At 50.1% G+C, this 20,087-nt stretch overlaps 1 protein-coding gene across 1 annotated transcript in view; it reads right to left on the bottom strand.

Moving 5' to 3' along the window:
• The window catches only part of PTPRF (protein tyrosine phosphatase, receptor type, F), a gene marked incomplete at its 5' end in the record, with an annotated part of 199,831 nt that overhangs the window by 53,416 nt on the left and 126,328 nt on the right, over positions 1–20,087 (bottom strand). Inside the window, 6 exons of the mRNA XM_010078593.1 lie at positions 134–160; positions 6,842–7,035; positions 9,963–10,268; positions 15,479–15,623; positions 16,647–16,780; positions 17,329–17,910. Of these exons, the coding sequence (XP_010076895.1) occupies positions 134–160; positions 6,842–7,035; positions 9,963–10,268; positions 15,479–15,623; positions 16,647–16,780; positions 17,329–17,910 (1,388 nt within the window). The remainder of the gene's footprint in view (positions 1–133; positions 161–6,841; positions 7,036–9,962; positions 10,269–15,478; positions 15,624–16,646; positions 16,781–17,328; positions 17,911–20,087) is intronic.

Below are 20,087 nucleotides of genomic sequence, written 5' to 3'. Positions count from 1 at the left end.
TTTCACAATGTAACTCTCCAGCCTCATTAAGGGAGTGAAAGGGATGTTTTGACAGCACTGTGTCTACAAAACTCACAAATCGATTTACCAAACCCCTCTTTTCCAACCTGGAATACACACAAGTGGTACTTACATAGTCGACGGAGTCCTCAGCTCTCCACTGACGGGGGAGAAAGGAAGGAGGAGAGAAAAATGGAGACACAGAATTTTAAGGGGCAACGTGTAGGAAAGGGATGACAACGATGACAACACCAGGGGTTAGCAGGACTGGGTCAGGGGGATTACAACACTTATACACAGAGGGTAACTTGGCACAGGCTGTGCCATGGGAAGAAATGGCATAGAGCAATTTTCTACATGCTGCTAGCCTGCGCAGTAGGTCTGAGATCATTCACACAAACAGGGGCAAAGAGCTTCCTTCTCATATAGATGGAGAGGTCACACTTCCTACCTTTGCAGTCCTCTCCCCTTCTGGCTTTGTTTGTGCTTTTCCTCCCCTTCAACAAGCAGAAGCAAGAAGGGACAGCTTGTACCAACAAGGCCCTGGGGCTGACCGCTGCCCCACAAGTCACTCACTACAGTTTTGTGGCCTAACCTCCAGTTTCAGTCCTAGTGATCCGCCGGCCACCATCTCTTGTTGAGAACCAAAGACTCCAACACACAAAACTCAAGAGGACACTCTTTGCAGGGAAGCACCAATCCAACGTTTACAGAGCTTTCCTTTCCTGTACCATTTGCAAGAAAATGCTCTGGGGACCTCAGAAAACTGAGAAGTGCCACCTCTTGTCAACAGCGCAAGAGAGGCTGAGACCTTACACAGAGCTCCACACTAAGCTGCTCCTCTCCAATGGCGCCATGTGCCTTGGAGCAAGGCTCAAACTGCTGGATGTACTGAGGAAACAGCTTCTCACTCCCAATTACACAACACCAAACGGCAAACACTTGTTTCGCAAGAGCAGCCCTGCAGGTAAGACTTCCACACAAACCATCTCCCAGCAAAATCTCACATGAGTTTCCAGCCACGGCAGCTCAATTAGGGCTCTGAAGAAGGAATACGCCGGTTTCTGGCTGGATTTGGGGTTTTAAAGCATTAAAGCTCCATTGGGGTGGTGAGATTTATCAGACTTTGGCTGCTGCCATGCACGCCCATAGCACTGTTCTTTGTGGTTGATGCACCAAAGGAAGGTTTGCAGAGATCACAGCGAGCTCTCTCAGCCAAGGTGATGCCTTACATCTCGTTACATCTCAGGTTACTAAATCTGCCTGGAGGAAGCATCAGTCGATGGGTTCAAGCACACAGATGAAAGTGGAAGATAAGTCGTACTGCCCCTGACTCACAGTGTGAGCCTTGGCAAGCCTGACCAAGCTGTGAAATGGTGCTCAGATACTGACTTCTCAGGACACTGGGAAGCCCAGCTAACGCTGCTGAAGTTGCTGAGAACTTGCAAGTGCTGCAGAAGTACTGAAGAGTTTTAAAGGTACAAGCTGCCTCTTGTACTCAGGCTATTTGAGGTGGCCCTCACAGACTACAGTTTATCACAGTGGCTGAGTACTCTCCTCAGCAGTAAAATATATGGCATGCCTTCAAAATATTTGTTCTTTTCTTCTCTAAATTCAGAAAAAATCTCTTATTGGAGAAATGTTCCTCTAAGATTTTATTACAGTTCACTTACTTGACGCTATGAAAGGGCATTAGAATTATCCCCCTAAACCATCTTGAAATTTAATTTCATCGAAGAGGTCAAATTGTCCCTAAAGACTTCCTATAAAGCCAAGGCCCTCACTAAGTATTATGGTCACTAAGGACCCTCCTTCCGCACACATTTTGGTGTTTTTTCCAGTGTTGCATGCTCAGCCCAACCCAAGTCACTGCTGTTGCTGTCCTACCTGCACTAGCCAGCCCACGCTGTGGTCAGCAGCCACACGTTCTGTCCTGCTGATCTAAAACCTGTCAAAAGTCTTGCTACAGGAAGGATACGAGGCCTGGCAGCAACTTTTCCCAGAAGTACACTCCTGCTCCAACACCATGTCCCCTGTGGACAGGGGTCACACTGATGGTAACACCCCAAACCGCCTCCATGTAGCTGCAGGAGCAGGAGGTGATGACCCCTGCAATGAACCGTGGAGCAGAGCTGGCCTCAGGAAGCTACTGCATTGCACAGCCTCTCACACCACAGCAGGGAGTTTATCACCCACTAGGATTCTAGAGCAAGTGTTTAATGTTCAAACTCTGTTTGCTCTTATGTTTCAGTGGACTTTAATCTTGCATCAGATCAGAGTGCAAAGAAACGCCTTGAGATCTGTGCTGGAGGAACAGTGAAAAGCCAGGCCTGCATAAATACCCTGGTATAAATTCAGTTTCATTACGAAAATATAATCTGCAGATCAAAACACTTCCCTCCTTAAACTAGCTCAATTGCTTCTTAACTGTTTAAGGTTGGTCAGTAAGACAAATTGATCTGAAATGCCCAAGAGCTGCCATAAAAAGAGTGCGGTGTGGATGGGGCAGGATAGCTCAGGGAAGTGCTGAAGCTAGCATTGTGTATTTATGGCAGCTGCAATGCCTTAACGTTCCATTTTACACTTCAACACAGCACAACATAGTCACGTCTCACCAGGGAATGGCTGTTTTCCCTGACCACAGCTCTTGCTAAAGACAAACTCAAGCCCCCCTAAACAGTCCCAGCTATGGGAAGTGGATATTGGGGTTTTCCTGCAGATCCTTCTCCTCTGTGCTACGCTGACTTAGGTACAACAGTGAAACTCCAGATGTAAACTCGGGTGCTCAGCTTGTGGGATGTGGAGAGGTCCGAGGGCTCCAGAACTCCACCTTTGTCCATTTGTGAAATGCCTCTTGGATGGTACCTTTAAGTTTTGTTCCACTCACAGAGTACATCTCACCTCCATGCCAGACTCTTACCTAGACGAATACACATGCACGAGGAGTTGTTCCAAGTAGATTCAGATAAAAATCCTTGACTATCCCCCAGCGAAAGAGGGAGGCTGTAAATTCCTCTGTGTTATGCCTGGGGTGGGCACTGCCCAGGGAGAATCAGAGTCTCTGCTTCCCCCTTCTCCTTTGATCTCAATCCAACATCTTGAAGTGCTTGCTGTTACTTCTTCCTGCTCTTCTGGAGCAAGGTGGTGGGATGTGCACTTGGTGTGTATGCTGGATGGAGAAGCGCTGCCTGCAAAGACCTCACAACCTTCTTGTGAGCCCGCAGCCCTTCACATGGGCAGCACACCTCTCCCCTGCCATGACTCTGCAGAGCAGGACAAGGAGGTGGCAGGAGTCCCTCCTCCACAAAGCCCGACCTCCTCGTACCCAGCCAGCTCCCAGCAGCAGAAGCCCTGCAAAGCTCTCTGGGCAGGCCTGGATCTGCAGAGGGCTGTAAGCAGCGAGGCTAATGTGCATGCTGCATCCACACATGGGTGATGCAGGCAGCAGGCTCCCTGGCAAATACGTCACACAGTCAAGGGCAGGAGCAGTTGTTGATGACACATAGCAGCATGGGGATAAAGTACCCCCGCAAGACATTCCAGGCTGAAAGCAGCACACAAAGGATCCACAGCTAGATTCACGCAGGGTCTAGTTGCCTGTTTTGGAGGGGAGCCCGAACAGGAAAGCCTGTCCTCCCCTGGCCCCGCTGCTTCCTATGTGCCCAGCGCTCCAGACCCACCAGTGCTGCCCGGCACAGCTCAGCACTGAGCTCTGCAGGGCACATTGGACTGGCAGCCTGGGAAAGGCTGGAGGGATCAAGCCCATCGCTCCTCCTGACATGCTGCAGCTGCCCACAGATTTGAGACCAAGGAGAGCAAGTGGCCCTCTGCCCTGCCCTGAAGAACCTAGTGCTAGCGCCCCATGGCCCTGCTATCTCCTGCTCCCTCAAGCTGGCGAGGACCTGTAGGAGAGTCATAGGGCACAGCTGAGACCCTTTACCGGTGCCCCTGCTCCTACCAAAGGCTCTCTCGGTGCCAGGATGCATTGTGCACAGAGCCAGGAATGCACAGCATCTGCGGCAAGAGGGAAAGGACATCCAGGGCACAGAAATGAACCTTTAGCCATCGCCCACTGTGGGACCTGGCTGAGTCACGATGGGCAGGGCCAGTGCAGGAGGTGGTGTGGGTATCTGATCCAGCTCCACAGCAATACACCTGCTCTCGCTGGGCGCTCCTCCACAGGGCACAGTCACATTTGCTTGTCCATCAGACTGTCAGTAGGAGGTGAGAGCTCCGAATGGAAGGCACGGAGAAGTCTGACAGAGGTAATCAGTCACAGGCGCAGCCACAGAGGGGAGGGAGATGCCTCAGCTCCATTGCAGGACCTTCCTAGCAACTGATTACTCTCCTTAGGCAGGAAGCTATAAAATAAAATGTGATCTCTCCAGCACCAGGGCCCCCACTACTCTGCTGATGTTTTAGTCTTTTTTGCTCAAATGGTTTTGAAAACTCTGAATCTATATTATCTGCATAGCTAACATCTCCATTCCTTTTCCTTTTTCCTTTCATCTTCGTTTACTCTCTCTATATTTCTCATCTTCAATCAGCAAAAACCACAAGTCAGCTTTAATACCAGTGCCTTCATACCATCTGCAGGAAGCAGATTATGTGGTACATACCCACTCAAAATCAGCAGACAGCCTGGCTAGGCAGGAGGAGGGGCTCTGCCTACATGTCCAGAGAATTCCTTCCCTGACCCCAGATTTTCAATTAGTTTCATTCTCTCCTTGTGCACTCGAATGAATGTCTTGTGCACTGGAATGAATGTTTACGACTACTGAACTGCAGCTATATTCTGGTCATCTTCATCCTGTGACCTTCAGGGACAGGTGTTTCTGTGAATCTTTTTGTTTTCTTCCATAGAAAATAACTCTTCCAAGACTACTCATTGAAGTTGGATCTGGCTGTTTGCAAAGACATCCGCTGCTGTACTGAAACATGGCAGTTCTTACAGGGTTCTTCAGCTTCTAGAGCAGATGTATTTCATCACAAGCACAGGTCATGCCTGGCTTCTCATTCTTGTGGGAAATAAAGATCTCTTCTGCCAAGTCAGTGAAACCTCTTCCCTGCAGGGTCACCATTAGTTTATCCCAAGAGTGACATGACTCCTTCAGAGTAGTCACTTCTCTGCAACTATCTTTTGGCCTTCACTTCCATCCAAAAATTACAGCAGATGAGTTCAGCACCATACATGCCAAAAAAAAAAAAAAAAAATCACAGCAATCAAAAACTTTCCCACATAAATTCACCAAATATGAAAGACTGGTAAGTTGTCTGACAGGCCAGGAAACTTCAAGCAACTTGCCTCCTTGATGCACACATATGAAATAATGCAAAATCCAGCACTCCTTGGAAAGTTTCTGGCTCCGACATCCTCATTCCTGCACATTAGCTTGGGGTTTCTTTCTCTGAAATGTATGAGTTAGGAGCAAAAGCAGAACTGGCTGGGCAAGCATAAAATATTTGAAAACACCAACAAGAACAACATTGCCAACTTCGCCCACCTACGCTTGGGACCAATCCATTAACTCCAAACTCCAGCTGAACAACACAGCATCAATTGTTCAAACAACACAGAAGATTATATCCTCCTGGAATAAGTAAAGGGCAGTAAGTAGCTTTTCTAGCAATTAAAATAAAGCAACATCTGAAACATAAACAGAGACGTGCCCCGGACAACAACTGCAAGGACCCTAAAAGCATTTTCTGCCTTTAATTTTCCCCTTCCACTTTATTACTGAGTTTTATCCTTCAGAATGGGGAGTAAAGTCGCCTCTGAGCACTGCACTCCCCACTGACAAACGTATAAATGATTCACAGCTGCATTCAGGAGACAGATCAATTAATCGTTGCAGCTCTCCAGTATTTATATTGGGCATCATTCAAGCTAGCCAGCTCTGAATCGATTACTCATCACTTCCAACACCAGCGGTTCCTGTACTTCATTTATACGATTATCTTTGTTGAGATCAGCATGGGTCATCCAGGATGAAGGACCCTTGCTCCAAAGAAGAGCTGTATTTCATCACAGACAGGGCACCAAAAACTTCCCTGGACCCTAGGAAAGAGGCAACTACACATTGCTGGGCTGGGCAGAGCACAACCATGCCTGGAGCACCACGTGGGAACACAGTCTCAGCTCACAGCTGGTGAGGTATCCAGGAGATCGCATAAATATGAGCAGATTGTTGGACAGCAATTGCAGAGGGCAAAGTCATTTACAGGTGATGTGGGTCTGCACCTCACTCTTCCTCCCCCTCCCTCCCCCAGTCTTTCCCAGAGTCCGTTGGCTTCACCTACAGTTTGGTTTCTAGAGGCAACACAAAGTCAAGTGCCTGCCTTGCAAAAGCAGGAGGGAAGGGAGGCTGTGCCCACCCAACAGTGCAGAGCCACCCCTGCGCCCCACGAGCAGGCAGCACCCTGGTGGACTCTGCCAATAGAGAAGCTTTGCCCTGAACATTGTCAGCAGCACGAAAGCAGCAGACTCAAGGCTTATTTAAAACTCTCCGGTGGTTTCATAACCTGACTGGCAAAACATAATTTGCTCCAGCTGGAGTCTGCACAGGACATAGCAGGCAGAGAGAGGTACAGGTCAGAAAAAGGGTAAGAAAGGAGCATCATCCAATACATCATCTTTCCTAAACAATCCTTTCCTGATTAAGCTTTTCACCCATTTGTAACCCACAGTTTAGGGATAAATTGTTTGCCTTGCTCAGGCAGGGCTGAGTCCCACGCTCTGGAGCTGCAAGAGGAGGCCAAGAAATACTTGGATCCACCCAGCCTGGCCCTCTGCGGAGAGGGAAGGTGCCATGCCCACCAGCCCCTGGTCCCCACACTGTACCTGTGCTTCCGACAGCATGACGTCCTTGATCACTGGCTGCCCTCGGGGCTCGTTGTTTTCCAGCTTCACATATGTAACCTGGTACCCGCGGATCTGCCCGTGCTGCTTGTTGGAGATGGGCAGCTTCCAGCTCACCCGAATGGCCGTCGAATTCACAGATTCTACCTCCACCTTTCGCGGTGGGGCGCTGGGCACTGTAACACACACAGGACAGACAGTTAGCAAGCACCACACAACTACTGTCATCTACATCTCCCTCCTTTGCTACCTTCCCTCCACCTCATTACAAGGATGGCCCTGATGCCACAAGTTCCCTGTACCTGCCCAGGACGTCATATGGCAGTTTTCCAGCGGGACCATATCCCCGGACCCTCTCCCAGCACCCAAGCACTTCTGCTACTCTCAGTAGGAAAAAGCATGACTGTGATATGCAGGAGCACCCCTAATAAAAGCCACTGTGCTGGATCAGACCCAGGGTCCATCTTGTCTCCAGCAGTAGGGGGAGCAAGGAAGAATACAAGAATACAGCAGCATATAAAGAACAGGGTAACCACCTGCAGCTCAGGGTGCCCTGCAGCAGAGGCAGGGGTTTTGAAGCCTTCTTTACATCCTGCTTGTCACAACACCTCCTCTCAGCTCCCTCTGTGTACACCCAAATGCAGTCCCACAACCCCAGGTAGTGTGGCTGGGTGCCGAGCCTGCCCTGTGGGGAGCCCTGGTACCTGCCATCAGCCAGAGCGCACACACTCTTCCCCTGTGACAGCGAGAGGTTAATGAGGAGGAAAAGCGCCATCCTAAAACAATAACCCAGAGCTCAGAGACAGCAGTCACTGAACTCAGCCAGATAAAGGGGCCCATGGGGATTGTGACAGCTCTGGGGACTGTATTTCATGCACGGCTAGCTGAATGCTTTTTGATAATAAAATGAAAAATTACACTGCCCAGAAAATATCCATTTTCTTGCAAGGTGAAGCCCGTTTAAAAATGTATTTATACCCTATTTACCATTTGGAAAAATTACCTCCTTATTACTTTTTGCTCTTGCATTGACTGTGACAAAAATGTCAATGCTAAAAAATTAGCTTCTCAGTTGCTCCTGGAAAGCTCCTTCCATCTGAAGCAGCGGGGAGCAGAGGTGTGCACTCCCTGCAGAGAACATCGCTGCTACACGAGTGCTCAGTACCCAAGTGAAGGACCTGGGCTCCATCCTTGCACCACTACTGCAGGACCCCTTCCGCCCTCCACTACCGGGGAAAATCCAGGGGTTTGGAACTCTGTACGCCCCAATTCTCAACACAGTAAGAAATAATCAGTACTAGATAATTAGGGAATGGATAGCTGACAAGCAGACATAATGGGTATTGCTGTTTCAACCAACTAAATGGGAAGAAACAGCTACCCAGTAGGTAAGCACAGTTTTTAAGCCGCAGGGCAATTAATTATTTTCCCCAGATGTCCTTCTTAATTGTAGATAATTAAATGAAATAGAGAAAGAAGGAATGGAGCACTTTAGTACCACGAGGCCAGCTCAAGGTATGGGAACGGAGGGGGCTGTGCTTGAATGGTTACCTCCTTCTGGCTGGAGCAGCCTGCGCTGTAATCCACAATTCACTTGGTGCAGTGACCTTGCACAAGCCACAGGGCTCTCCTGCCCTAGCAAGACACCTGCCCACACACACAGTTGGGAGTCCAAGTGAAAAACAAGATCCTCCCTGAGAGCCAGACAGAAGCTGCGTGTCAAGCTCTGCTGGCAAGAGAAGGCGGGAGGCCTTGGCAGGACGTAATATGGGGATGTTGCAGGGACACAAAATTATGTGAATGTGAGCAGATGACAGTGTTTCGAGGAACACCATCGTACCCCATTATGGGAAATATGTGCTGCACCTGAGAACCAAAGAGGGAAAGCTCAATTTGTGTTTAGATCACAGTTCAGCATTTCTCATTCCTTCATCACGGTTATCTACTAAACATCAGCATGTCAGAGGGATACGAAATCACTCCTGACAGCTAAGCTGGAATGTCCAACCACTGTGCCTGAAAACTAACTGAGAGAGTTTGTTGCGACATTTCTGGGGTAGCAGCTTCCCCTGGGCTACAGCTCTGCAGAATGAGAACTGAAGCAAGCCATACAGGCAGCAGGACACACACAGATGTGTTTGCCAGACCAGGAATGCAGTCAGCAAACATTCCTGGATGCCACTTCCAGAGCCACGGAGACGTGGGGGACAGTGGCCGCCCATTTAGGGAAACTGTAACATGTCTGGTTTCAATTTGCTACGCTGACTGGGCAACGCAGAGATCATCCTTTCTTTGCCTGCACGCTGCAACTCCTTTTTCTCCCATTAGATCCACAGCTTTTGGGGTCAGCATGAAGCCATGGAAGCTCCTACTGTCACCCTGAGCTCTGGCACTTTCAAAGGAAATGGCTTAAGCCATGATGACATAACTGACAGCCCTGCTAACACAAAGCAATTTCTCTTTAAAGCTGTCGTATCCAGTAAAGTGTTCTGTACATGCGATATTCTGACTCTCGAGCAGAAGAGCAGATTTATATAAGCTGTGGCTTGCCTGCAAGCTGGGGCAGGCAGCAGCTCTCCTGTGATAGCCACAAGTTTCAAATTGATTTCTTTTCCCCTCCTTAGCTTGTTGGATTTCAGGTCAACAAGTCAACTTTTAAGTCCTGATCACAACGTGAAAGAAACCTCTGGCTGGGAGAACTCACGTTACACCTTCAGTAAAATGGAAACCACCACCCCAAAACACTAGAAAGTCCAAATGGCAAAGCAGTGCAATGCCTCCTCCTGTGTGCAGGAAGCACTGCTAATACACACAGGACCCTTGTGGGACCACGCTAGGACATCTGACCTACAGCCTGGAAGCAACCATTGCATCAGAGCAAGGGCCAGCAGAGCAATCCCCCACCCTCAACTCCAGGGCAACTGTGGACACTCACTCCTTGGAGCAGCTGACCAAAGCACTGCTCCTGACAGCCTCTGGTCCTGCTTGAAAACCACTCTTGGGCCAACATCCCCACTCCTTCCCCCCCTTTCCCGGCAATGCAGCTAGGAGAGTCCTGGTTACCCCAAGGCAGTAGCTGAAGGAGCTGTTCAGTAACACCTACCATCCTCGTCAGTGCGCACGTGCACAGGGATGCTCTCCGGTCCTGGCCCCACATCGGTGTGAGCCCTTACCCACACCTTGTACTCCGTCCATTTCTCCAGGTCCTTGATCTCCCAGCTGGAGTGCTCCCGTCCAATGCCATCCACCACATGCTTGGTGTTGTCATCTCCTTCCACTGCCTGGTATGCAATGGAGTACTGGGTGATGACCCCATTGCGGCTCTGGGCAGGCGGTGGCACCCAACTTACCCGGATGGTAGTGGAGCTGGTGCTTATACACTCGACTTCTTGGGGTGGGGCGGAGGGGGCTGGGGATAAATAAATGAACGGGGGAGATGAAGGGAAATGAGTGGAAGGACAAACCAAAATGCACAGGGAACTTTTACCCAGCCAACCGAGCACTGGACATACACATGGAAATTCGGCCAGTAGCCTCCTGGACAACTGCCTGCCTTCCTTGCACACCATTAAAGATGGCACTAGGGGCAACTTGTATTTGAAAGCCTGATGAACAGAAGTGCTGTTCCACATCAGAGAACACCTCTTCCCAAAGCAGTTCTGGAAGCTCACTTTACCAAACACAACAAATGGCAGCAAGGGAAGCGCAGTGTGAGAGAGAGACTGGTGGGGAGAAGAAAGATGCTTCCAGTGAAGATCTGAAGCAGATGGAAACCAGAAGGGGTAGGAAGCTACAGAAGGCAAGAGTGACAGAAGGGGAAGCTCACACACCAGATTGTATGCAGGCTTGCAAAACCCGCTCCTAGACAAGTGGAGGAAACAAAAGAGCGTAGGGGTGACTAAGGCTGGCTGGAGTGTGTCCAGGCGGGTTTGAAATCACGACCATCAGCTGTGAGCAGCACCCTGACCCAGGTGGGAGGCAGGCACCATGTGGAAACAGGAGATAACAAGGTTGTGCTGCTTTGCACGTGTGCCTAGTATCTGGGACTGTCTGCTTTGCGCCTGACAAACTGGTTACCTGCCTCAGTGGCTTCCTGGCCTATGGAGCTGTACAGGGGAAGGCAGGCAGGTCTTGTCCCCTCCCAGGCAAAATACCACCTGCAGTTTGTGCTAACTTCTAAGCCCCAGAAACGGTAGCTGGCCACAGGAGGAGGAATGGGATCGGGGCAGTGGACATTTCTCACTGGGATGAGGAGTAGTCCTCTCTACACAACATGGCTGGTGAAGAGCAGTGAAACAAATCTGGGGGCAAGGGGGAAGAAAGGCATTGGGAAAGGAAACGACCTGGACAAAGCAGAGCATCTCTAGGATGCCTGCCTGATTCATTCCCTTTTCCAGCCTTGCAGAACTGCCATCCTGTTGCAACAGGGCCCTGGCAGCATGGGAGCCCTCTCATAGCAGCAGCAGCCCTCTCCCATTCGGCCTCATTACCGAGGGATGCTGCAGACAGCATGCTTGCACAGAAGACAAGGGTGGAAGCCTGGAGAAGGAATGGAGCCCAGCTGGTCGGGGAAGGCACAAGGGAGATGGGTCCATCCCGGGTGCTTGCACAGAAGGCAAGAGCCCTAAGCAGAGAGGACAGGGCAGCACCACCAAAAAAAGCACACACAGTTGCTCTAAGGCTAGAAAGCTGTCTGGACAAGCAATAATGGAGTACAAGGTATTTTGCTTTGCCACAGCAGGTGAAAGGCTGCTTCCATTCTTCACTGCACACAGAAAACTAGAAACACCTGAAAAAAGACTGGTGCCCTTCCCTGTGCTGCAGTCCATGAAGCCATCAGTGCACCAGAGCCAGCCTTCCTGGGGCACCGGGACAAGCCTGGCTGCTCACCGCCTGCACAGAGGCAAACACAACCTACATGACTCCAGATAGCAGCAGGGACCTCAGATAATTAAAGCACCCAGCAACTGTGCCTTGAGTTTGGTGGGCATAGGTGGGCAGTGGGAAAAGATGTAGGAAAGGTGGGGACAGCAGGAACTTCCAATGCCACTGGTGACTTCTGCTTGCTGGGAACAAGGTCCACTTGCTTGCAGAGGCAGTCGCAGGCTGCATGCAACTCTTGGTGCCCATTTCTGTGCTCAGGGAGCAGGGACCATCCCTGGTGCATGGGCCAGGGTGCCTGAAGAGAGGAAAGATGGAGGGAGAGTGGGCAGTGACGGAGCTGGAAGAGAGAATGCCTGACCAGAGTCAGGCTGCTGCTATGGGAGCTACACTGGAGGAAAGCGAAGTCAAAGCAATGCACGGAAGGAAACAGTTGCCTACTTGAGGCAGAGTGGGACTGGACCTGCCATCTGGTGCACCGGAAGGAAGCAGGAGTAGAAAATGAATCCCCACACTCTTGGTTAATCAGCAGAGAAGTGGCAGAGAAGAGAGTAGGAAGATATAGCACCACCAAGAGTGGTATTAAGAGATATAGCAACATCAAGAGTGAATTCAGGTAGACACAGTGTGTGGTGGCATTCCTCAGAGGGGACAGGTGAGACATAAGGAGCTTGGCAAGCTTTTCCTTTGCCACTATCTGCAGAGAGGCCCTTCACAGAAGAGACTTGCTCTGGCTTTGGGCCTCTAGAGCATCTCTTGGGATGCAGCAGTGAGCTCCTTCTCCAAAGGCAGCTTTAGCTGGCAGTGTGGGCAGGTCAGATGTTGGCTGTTGACTGGGTAAGAGTCACACACATGACGTGCAAGGCAAAAACTCAGATTAACACTTAAAGAAAGCAAAATAAAACTTGGTAACATGAGAAGGATCAACTTAAAATGCACAAGGAGTGGAAGTGTCCCTCCTGGGGTGGGCAAAGAGCAGACTGGGTGGCCAGCATGCACCCACACATGCAGACATACCCATACGCACACTGTGCAAATCTCTGCTGCCTCCAGGCTACTCACCCCAGCCACCCCCACCGGCCCACAGCACCCCTGTGAGCCCATCAAGCCCACCTACTCCCTAAGCTAGGGAAAAGGCAGCCTCTAGACCCACATCAGTGTTTCAAGCGAGAACAGCATTTTAATGCTGAGGCCTGATGGGCACAGAGCTGACGCTCCTCTCCTGCATCATACTGCTTGCCTGAGGCACCACAGACTCCTGGAAAACTCCTCCGTGGTCCTCAGACCCTCAAAGCAGCATTGCTTGTACTTTTTGGAGGTTCCCAGCATCTAAGCTAGCAGCTTAGCAGGCAAGAGAGTCCAGAAGGCAGCTGTCTTCTCAGGAGACAGGATCCGAGCTGTGCTGCTGGAAGGGTGCAAAGGGGCACTGTACCCCTCTGGCCTTTCTGGACAGGCATCCCTACCACTCCTGGGTAGGGATGCCACAAGAAAAGCCCAGCAGCAGCAATACAGACATCCTTCTCCAGCCCATTAGTGACTCATAGTGATGATGTGCCTCCTACCTTACCCTTGACTGGTTTGTCAGGGACAGGAATAGAGCCTGAAGACAGGCTCCCTGGAAAGCAGGAGTTTGACTGTTGCCGCAGTTTGTATCCCACCTGAACATGTCAACTGCCAAGATTTAACAGCCTTTCTCAGGGCAACCAGATGGAAGAGTGCAGGAAGGAGACCAGTTTGAAGCTGGGAGCAACTCTCTTTCTAGATTAGTAAATTCTAAGGCCACACGGGACCAATCCATCCATCTAATGTGAGGTGTTGCTAAGTGCAGACCAAAGAATTTCTGCCTGGAAATTGTGCACACAACTTCTGCTGAGCTAAAGCAGAGCTTTCTGAAAGACCTACTTGACTTTGAGACCCCCAGTACCCAAGAATCCACTCTGCCCTGGGACTGTTCAGCCAGCGGTTTGTCACCCTCACTGAATGGCCCAGTAGTAACTGCCAAGGACCCTTCTCAGAGAATAGATTGCCAGCAGGGATCTTCTATTGCCAGCAGGTATCTTCTCAAGTAGGGGCCTGTAAACCAAGACCCAGTCACTTCTTGGATAAATCAAAGAACCCTTAGGGCCCTCAATGTATGGAGGGTTTCACTGGTCAAACCAAGCTATTCCTGTGGCTTTTGGACAGATCTCTTCCAGCTTGTGCACATCTCTCTTACTAAACAGATGTCTGCTGGCCAGTGAAGCAACAACCTTAAAAACACACCGGTATGAGATCCTCTGTGAGCAGACAGCATGTGAACATCATGGGAAGATATCTGCCTTGAAGAGTCCACAAAGCAAAGGTTTTTCTTATTTGGACTCCTGTGAGATTCTAAAGGACTCATTTATGCATGGAGCTGTCTCTGATTAAGTCTGTTCAAGGATAAGAGCATCCACTGATGGAATTAATTTAAGTGCAGGAGAGTTGCTGCAACCTTTGCCTATCAATACAAAAACTATCTGAAATAGGTATACAAATCCCCAAACTTAGAATTTGTTCTCACTGTTCAAATATTTATAACTGCACGATCTGAACCTCTCTCCATTTTCATACCTGTCTATTGTGCAGTACTAAGACACCATTAGCTCACTTAAGGAGGTGGAGGAATCCCTGTGACTGATATGTTAATGAAGCTGAGTTTTCCTGAAAGAGAAGGTCATTCCAATGGTGAGCAGAGCTGCTCTTCCCTGCCTGAGCTCCCTTTCTAATGGCCATCTCAGGCTCTCGGCTGCTGTGTGTGCTGGCACCCTCCCGGCAGGGAAGGCTGGCTGCCTTTGCCAACCGCTCACCCCACAGAGCTAGTAAATCCCAGACAGACGGTGCGAACGGAAATGTCTTTTTCCCCCCCTTTTAATGCTCTTTGCATAATGGCAAGCCCAAAAATCGTTAGTGAAAACGAGCTTATCGCAGGGCCCTTTGATAGCCTTAATCTGCTTACGCGCAGCACTTTGAGCTGCCAATCAGAGCAATGCAAACTCCTGCTCTGTGATCACATGGGGCAGAGTGAGGATGAAAGTGATATTGCCTGGGTCACCTCATTATCTAGCCTCTCTGTTAACTCAGCTGCAGCTCGTTCTGGTTTCCCCTAGTGCTGCAGTCCCAGAAGCAGCAGCCTCACTTGCTCACACAACCCAGGGAAACAGCCACTTGCCCAAACTGACTCCTCCAGCTGCCTGACAGCCACAGGCACAACCGGCCTCGGAGGATACTTGCAATCAAGTGTATGCACCAGACCTGGACTCCTGTGGAAGCAAGGCAGCTGGAACAGGGAGTGAAGGGGTGAAAATCCAATGGTTTGGAGACAAGTCACATTTAGAGCCAAACACCCATATGCTGCCTGTCCAGACAGCTTGTCTGCATGGGAGTGAATTCATAGAGATGCACAAACCCACTCAAATCAATCTCTCCAAAGCATTTCCCAGCCTGCTTCACTTCTCCATCAGTTTTTACGAATCTACCCTTAGGTAAAGATGGCATGATCAAAGGGACGTGAAGAAACAACTTACCACTTCGGTGCACCCCCTCTGCCAAAGAGCCCTGATTCAAAACCCCAGCTGACTTTCACCACTACACCCTTTACCAAACTGCATGCCGGCATCCCTTCAGATGGGCAGAGGCACTGAGCTACTCTGTGCCCAGGCAATGGAAACTGGACTGCTTTTGCTTCATCTTCAGTAGTGCAGAGTGTCAGAAACTTACTGGATTGGGCAGTTCTGGCTTCAATCATGGGGGTGTAGACTCCTACTCCCAGCTCTGAGCGGGCACCCAGACGGAACTTATACAGCGTGTCTGGCTTGAGACCTTCCACAGCATACGAGGAGGTTGGGTCAAACTCCACCTTTTGCTGGCAAATAAAGGGAAACACAGATTATCTGGTGTAGTTGGAGAATACAGAAAATCTGGCTCTCAGCTCCCAGTGCCAAGGGAATAGGCAGCCCTATCACCCATTCTGGCCCCACAGAAAGTCACAACCATGCTGCCAAACCTGTTGCAGTCCTGCAGGACTCCAAGGCATGGAGCTTTCTGGGTGAAATACAAGGATTCTGCAGGTAAGCAGACCTCTCTGACAGCCAGGCTGCACTGCCTGGTGTCCAGACCACGCTCACTGCCTGACAGCTTTGTGGGAATGCTGGGTCTAGCTACACAGTCTAGATGAGGGGCACAGGACACATGAGCTTGTTTCCTCCCAAAAGACAGTGTCTGCCTGTGAAACAGAGTAAAGCCTTTGTCCTGGAGTAGCTGGCATCTCTAATGCACCTAAACAGTGCTGGTAAAGGACTTGTTTTGCTGCTACTTCACCCGGAGGGCACTTATTTCTGTCAGCTCTCGTGCCACTATAAACACAGGAGAGGACCAGGGTACACTGTGGTGCTGTCACGGCACAGTCCTCACTGTGCTGCAGCCAGCACTACTTTCGATATATTTAGAGCTGGACTTCTTTTAGGGACCCGACAGTAAATGTGGAAGGGCTCTCTATAGGCCACCCTCAATCTGCTCCTTAAGTGTAACCAGTCCTGGAGCTGCAGACACATTTTGGAGGCCATTTCAGACCCACCTGCAAGCCCTACTGCACTACTTTTTAAAGGCTGTAAAGGATGTCTCAAGGATGGTGGCGTGGTATTCTGGAGCCTTTTCAGTCCCAAACGAGTCACCAGCTACTTTGCTGGACATCGACAAACACTGCTGAGGTCACTTACACAGAAGCCAGACAGAGATTGTCATACTCCTATCACACACCCATGAGACAGTAGAAACGTGTAGGAGAAACAGTCCTGTTGCCACCCCAGCTCAAGCAGACACCCTTCCCAAGCTGCTGAATTGTTATGTCTGGCCCCAAGTACTGGTGATGCAGAGGCAAGATCCTCACCTGAGTGCCATCCTCCCCCTCCCAGTAGAGCAGCTCGTATTTGGTAATGCGTTCCTGAGAGGCGGGCAGCCACGTCAACAGGATGCGGGTGTCAGACTCTGCTTCTGCCTGGAAGTCAGCTGGCTGGGCAGGAACTGGGGACCAAACACATCGTTAGTGCCAAGAGGCAAATGCAGGAAAAGGAGATGCACAGCTTTGCAGAGTCTGCATTTTACCTTGTGAGGATTCTCTTTCATTCCTTCTGAACCCTCCCTTCTTCTCTCTCCCAGTACTGAACTCTTGGAACAACCCAGGCAACAAGCAAGCACCTCCTGCAACCCAGGCAGCTGACCATGGGAATTGCGCTCACTTCCAGCCCCTGACTGCATCCCAGCTCCTTCCTTCCACATGCATACTCAGACCCCAGAAGGCCTGGCACAGTTCCATAGGTGCCAATATCCACGTCCAGGACCTTGTGTCACATTTTAGCCACTGTATCCCCAGACAAAACCGTGGGCTGTGTTACTTGTACAGAGATTGATACCAGCTCCCCAGGACAAGTGGATAGCTTAAATCTGATAGCTGTGGGGTGAGGATGCCACTCTGACATGCAACCATTTGAGCACCAAGTACAGATCAGGCACAGCTGAGCTGCACACCACTGGGGCGGACACAGAGCTGTGACACCTCACTCCATACGTACCCCCTTGCTGCGTTTTGACCTGGATGATGTCTGAGGGGGGCCCGTCGCCCACTGAAGTAAAGGCCAGGACGCGGATGCTGTATGTGGTCCCCGTGATGAGGCTGCCCACGGTGGTGAGGTGGCTGTCGTCAGTGTTGTGTTTCTGCCACATGCTCAGAGGCAGATGCGGGTCAGTGGTATAGTAAACGCGGTAGCCTCTGATCTGTCCATTTGGTTCCTCTGGCTGCTCCCACTGGACCAACATGGTGCTGGCGCTCAGCATCCGTGCCTGGACTTTGAGAGGTGGACTTGAAGGAGCTTGCTCTCCTGTCCGGGCTTCGACCAGCTCACTGGGGGGACCCCTGCCAATGTTATTGACAGCGATGACCCGGAACTCATACTCCGAGAAGGGGCTGAGCCCACCTATGCTATAGCGGGTTGTTGCCACACCATCCACCTCCTGGAACTGACCCTCCAAGGATTTGGGCTTGTACTGGATGACGTAATATGAAATGGGGTCGGAGTTGCCTGAATCCCAGGTGAGGGTAACGCTGGTAGCTGTCGTTTCAGTCACTAATGGCTCTGTTGGAGGTTTTGGCAGTGCTGCAATTGGAAGGCAGAGAGGTGTGATTTAAATAATTCAGTCAGCTAAAACCCTGCAATGTGCACGGGGATAAAAATGGAGCCGCCACCTCCCATTAACATTCTTCTTTAAAAGGCAGAAATCACTTCATACTCTAGAACATGCATTTTTATTATTACCATATATTGCTTGAAGTGGTTCTTAATGGAAGGATAAACAGAGCAATCATGTTATTAGACGTGCTTGACGCACTCACCAGCAGCAGGCTAAATAAAGGTAATTCAACAGGGATGCAGGAATGTTTCTGTCATGGGGGTTCAGCTGGCAGTGGGAAGGTGCTCGCTGGGCTGGGCTGGCCCCAGAAGCCAGGTGTACAGCTGATTTACAAAGGGTTACAGTAAAGCAATTAGAGCACCACGGGTAATCTGGAGCTGTGCTCCTGCTTCCACAGGGACAGCATCTTAGGCCATAGGGAGTTCATGGACAGTGCTGTTAGATGGGTTGATGGGGGAATGCCTTGTAAGTATTACAGTACATGCAGGAGGGATACAGCCAGAGAAATTACCAACTTTCACATCCACTATTTCCCTGGGTGGTGTGTCAAACTGCAACCAGACAATAAACTGTTACACAAGAACTCTGTGACACTGACATCTCTGTAGTGTTAATGAGAACGCAACTACTGCAAGCAAACATTTCCAGATTTGCCATTTTACCAAAAGAACAAAGAAAGAGAACAAGCACGAGACAGACTTGCAGAGTACACAAATACTTTAAGACAGTGACTGAATTAAAGTCTACAGTAAGTTTAAACTTCCTATGAACCATTCTAGTTAAAGTCATTAGTGACTTGTAATGCAGTTGTGCTTGACGAGGAACTAGGAAAAACGCTCAGCCCAAATTAAGATCCTCAAGTACTTAATTCTTTGGCAAAGCCACCAGGTTTCCAATTTCCACATGGTTCAGCTGAGAAGGGCAGGCTCTTCAGCACAAGAGCATGACTGCTCCGAGCACCGGGGAGAATGCCTTTTCCAGTGCTATTGCAATATGAATACTGAAAAAATCGGTGAGGGCTGAGCTGGCATGGGAGGGAAGGTCATGAAGCCCACACTGAGACACCACAGCACTACCCATGGGTGACTCAGGGAGGGCAAACGCTTCCCAGCCTAAAGCAACAGATTTCCTAGAGCATTGGCTCCAAGGAGTTGGTAGCCTCCCTCAGGCTTTTAAGGACAGATAACGCTCATCTGCCCTTTCCTTTGGAAAGCTGCAAGGTTGACTCTTCCCAGCTCTTGGATGTGCAGCCTGCATGTGAGCACGGCGCAGGTCTGGTACCTCTGATGCACTTACTGCAACCAGCTCTGCATCATCTTGCTTCTCCTGTCTGCCCTGCAAACTGTCTACTTTCCAGCAAGTACAGGAGAAGCAACTCTGGGTGAATGAGTTAGGGACAGAAGCAGTAAAATATCCAGCATGAAGGTGCAGAAAAGACAGAGAAACAAGGAGGAAGGCAAAGGGCTAAGGGAGCTGAGCAGACCACTCCCTGGCCCAGGGGCCTCTGCAGTCCTGGGGTGGCAGTGGGCATCGCGTCAGCCAAAGAGGGAGCGAGGTAGAGTCGTCCTAGTTACAAAAAGGTAAATACTGGGAACCATCAGTGCAATGGTGCAGTTCCCATCTCCTCCCTCCACATCCAAACCACCTCCCCATCATGCCCGTTTCTCCCATATGCTCTTGGGTACATACTATAAGCAAAGCAAACCCTGTGCTCTGTATGAAAACGGGGCTGGAAAAGGCACTAACTAGCAGGTGCTGTAAGTAAAGGGAGTGGTGTGAGGCCAATGTTAAAAGGACCTTCTTATTAGCACCAGGGAAAAGAGAATTTGCTGTTAATCTCCAGGTCAGAGAGAGCTGACACTCAATTCTGATTTGTTCAAGAAGAGACTCGATGCTAAAGGCAGCCACAGTGCAGGAGGGAGCCTGCAAGAACAGACAGACTCAAAAGATGACATATCTGTGGAAATCTGAGCTACAAATGAACTGGAAGGAGAGAAGGAAAGGGATAGTGTGGACCTGCTTCCCCCCAGATGGCAAAGGCAGGACACAAACTTCAGCCTCCTGTTAGGGAGCTGTCTGGGCCCCTCTTTGGGGTAAAGCTACCTGTGAAACGGCAGCAGGAAGCATGCCTTAAGGACAGACA

The sequence above is a fragment of the Pterocles gutturalis genome, unplaced genomic scaffold, assembly GCF_000699245.1.
Source record: "Pterocles gutturalis isolate BGI_N339 unplaced genomic scaffold, ASM69924v1 scaffold5481, whole genome shotgun sequence".
NCBI classification, from domain to species: Eukaryota; Metazoa; Chordata; class Aves; order Pterocliformes; family Pteroclidae; genus Pterocles; species Pterocles gutturalis.
The sequence above is the reverse complement of the archived record's forward strand: the minus strand, read 5'-3'. Positions and strand labels throughout refer to the sequence as shown.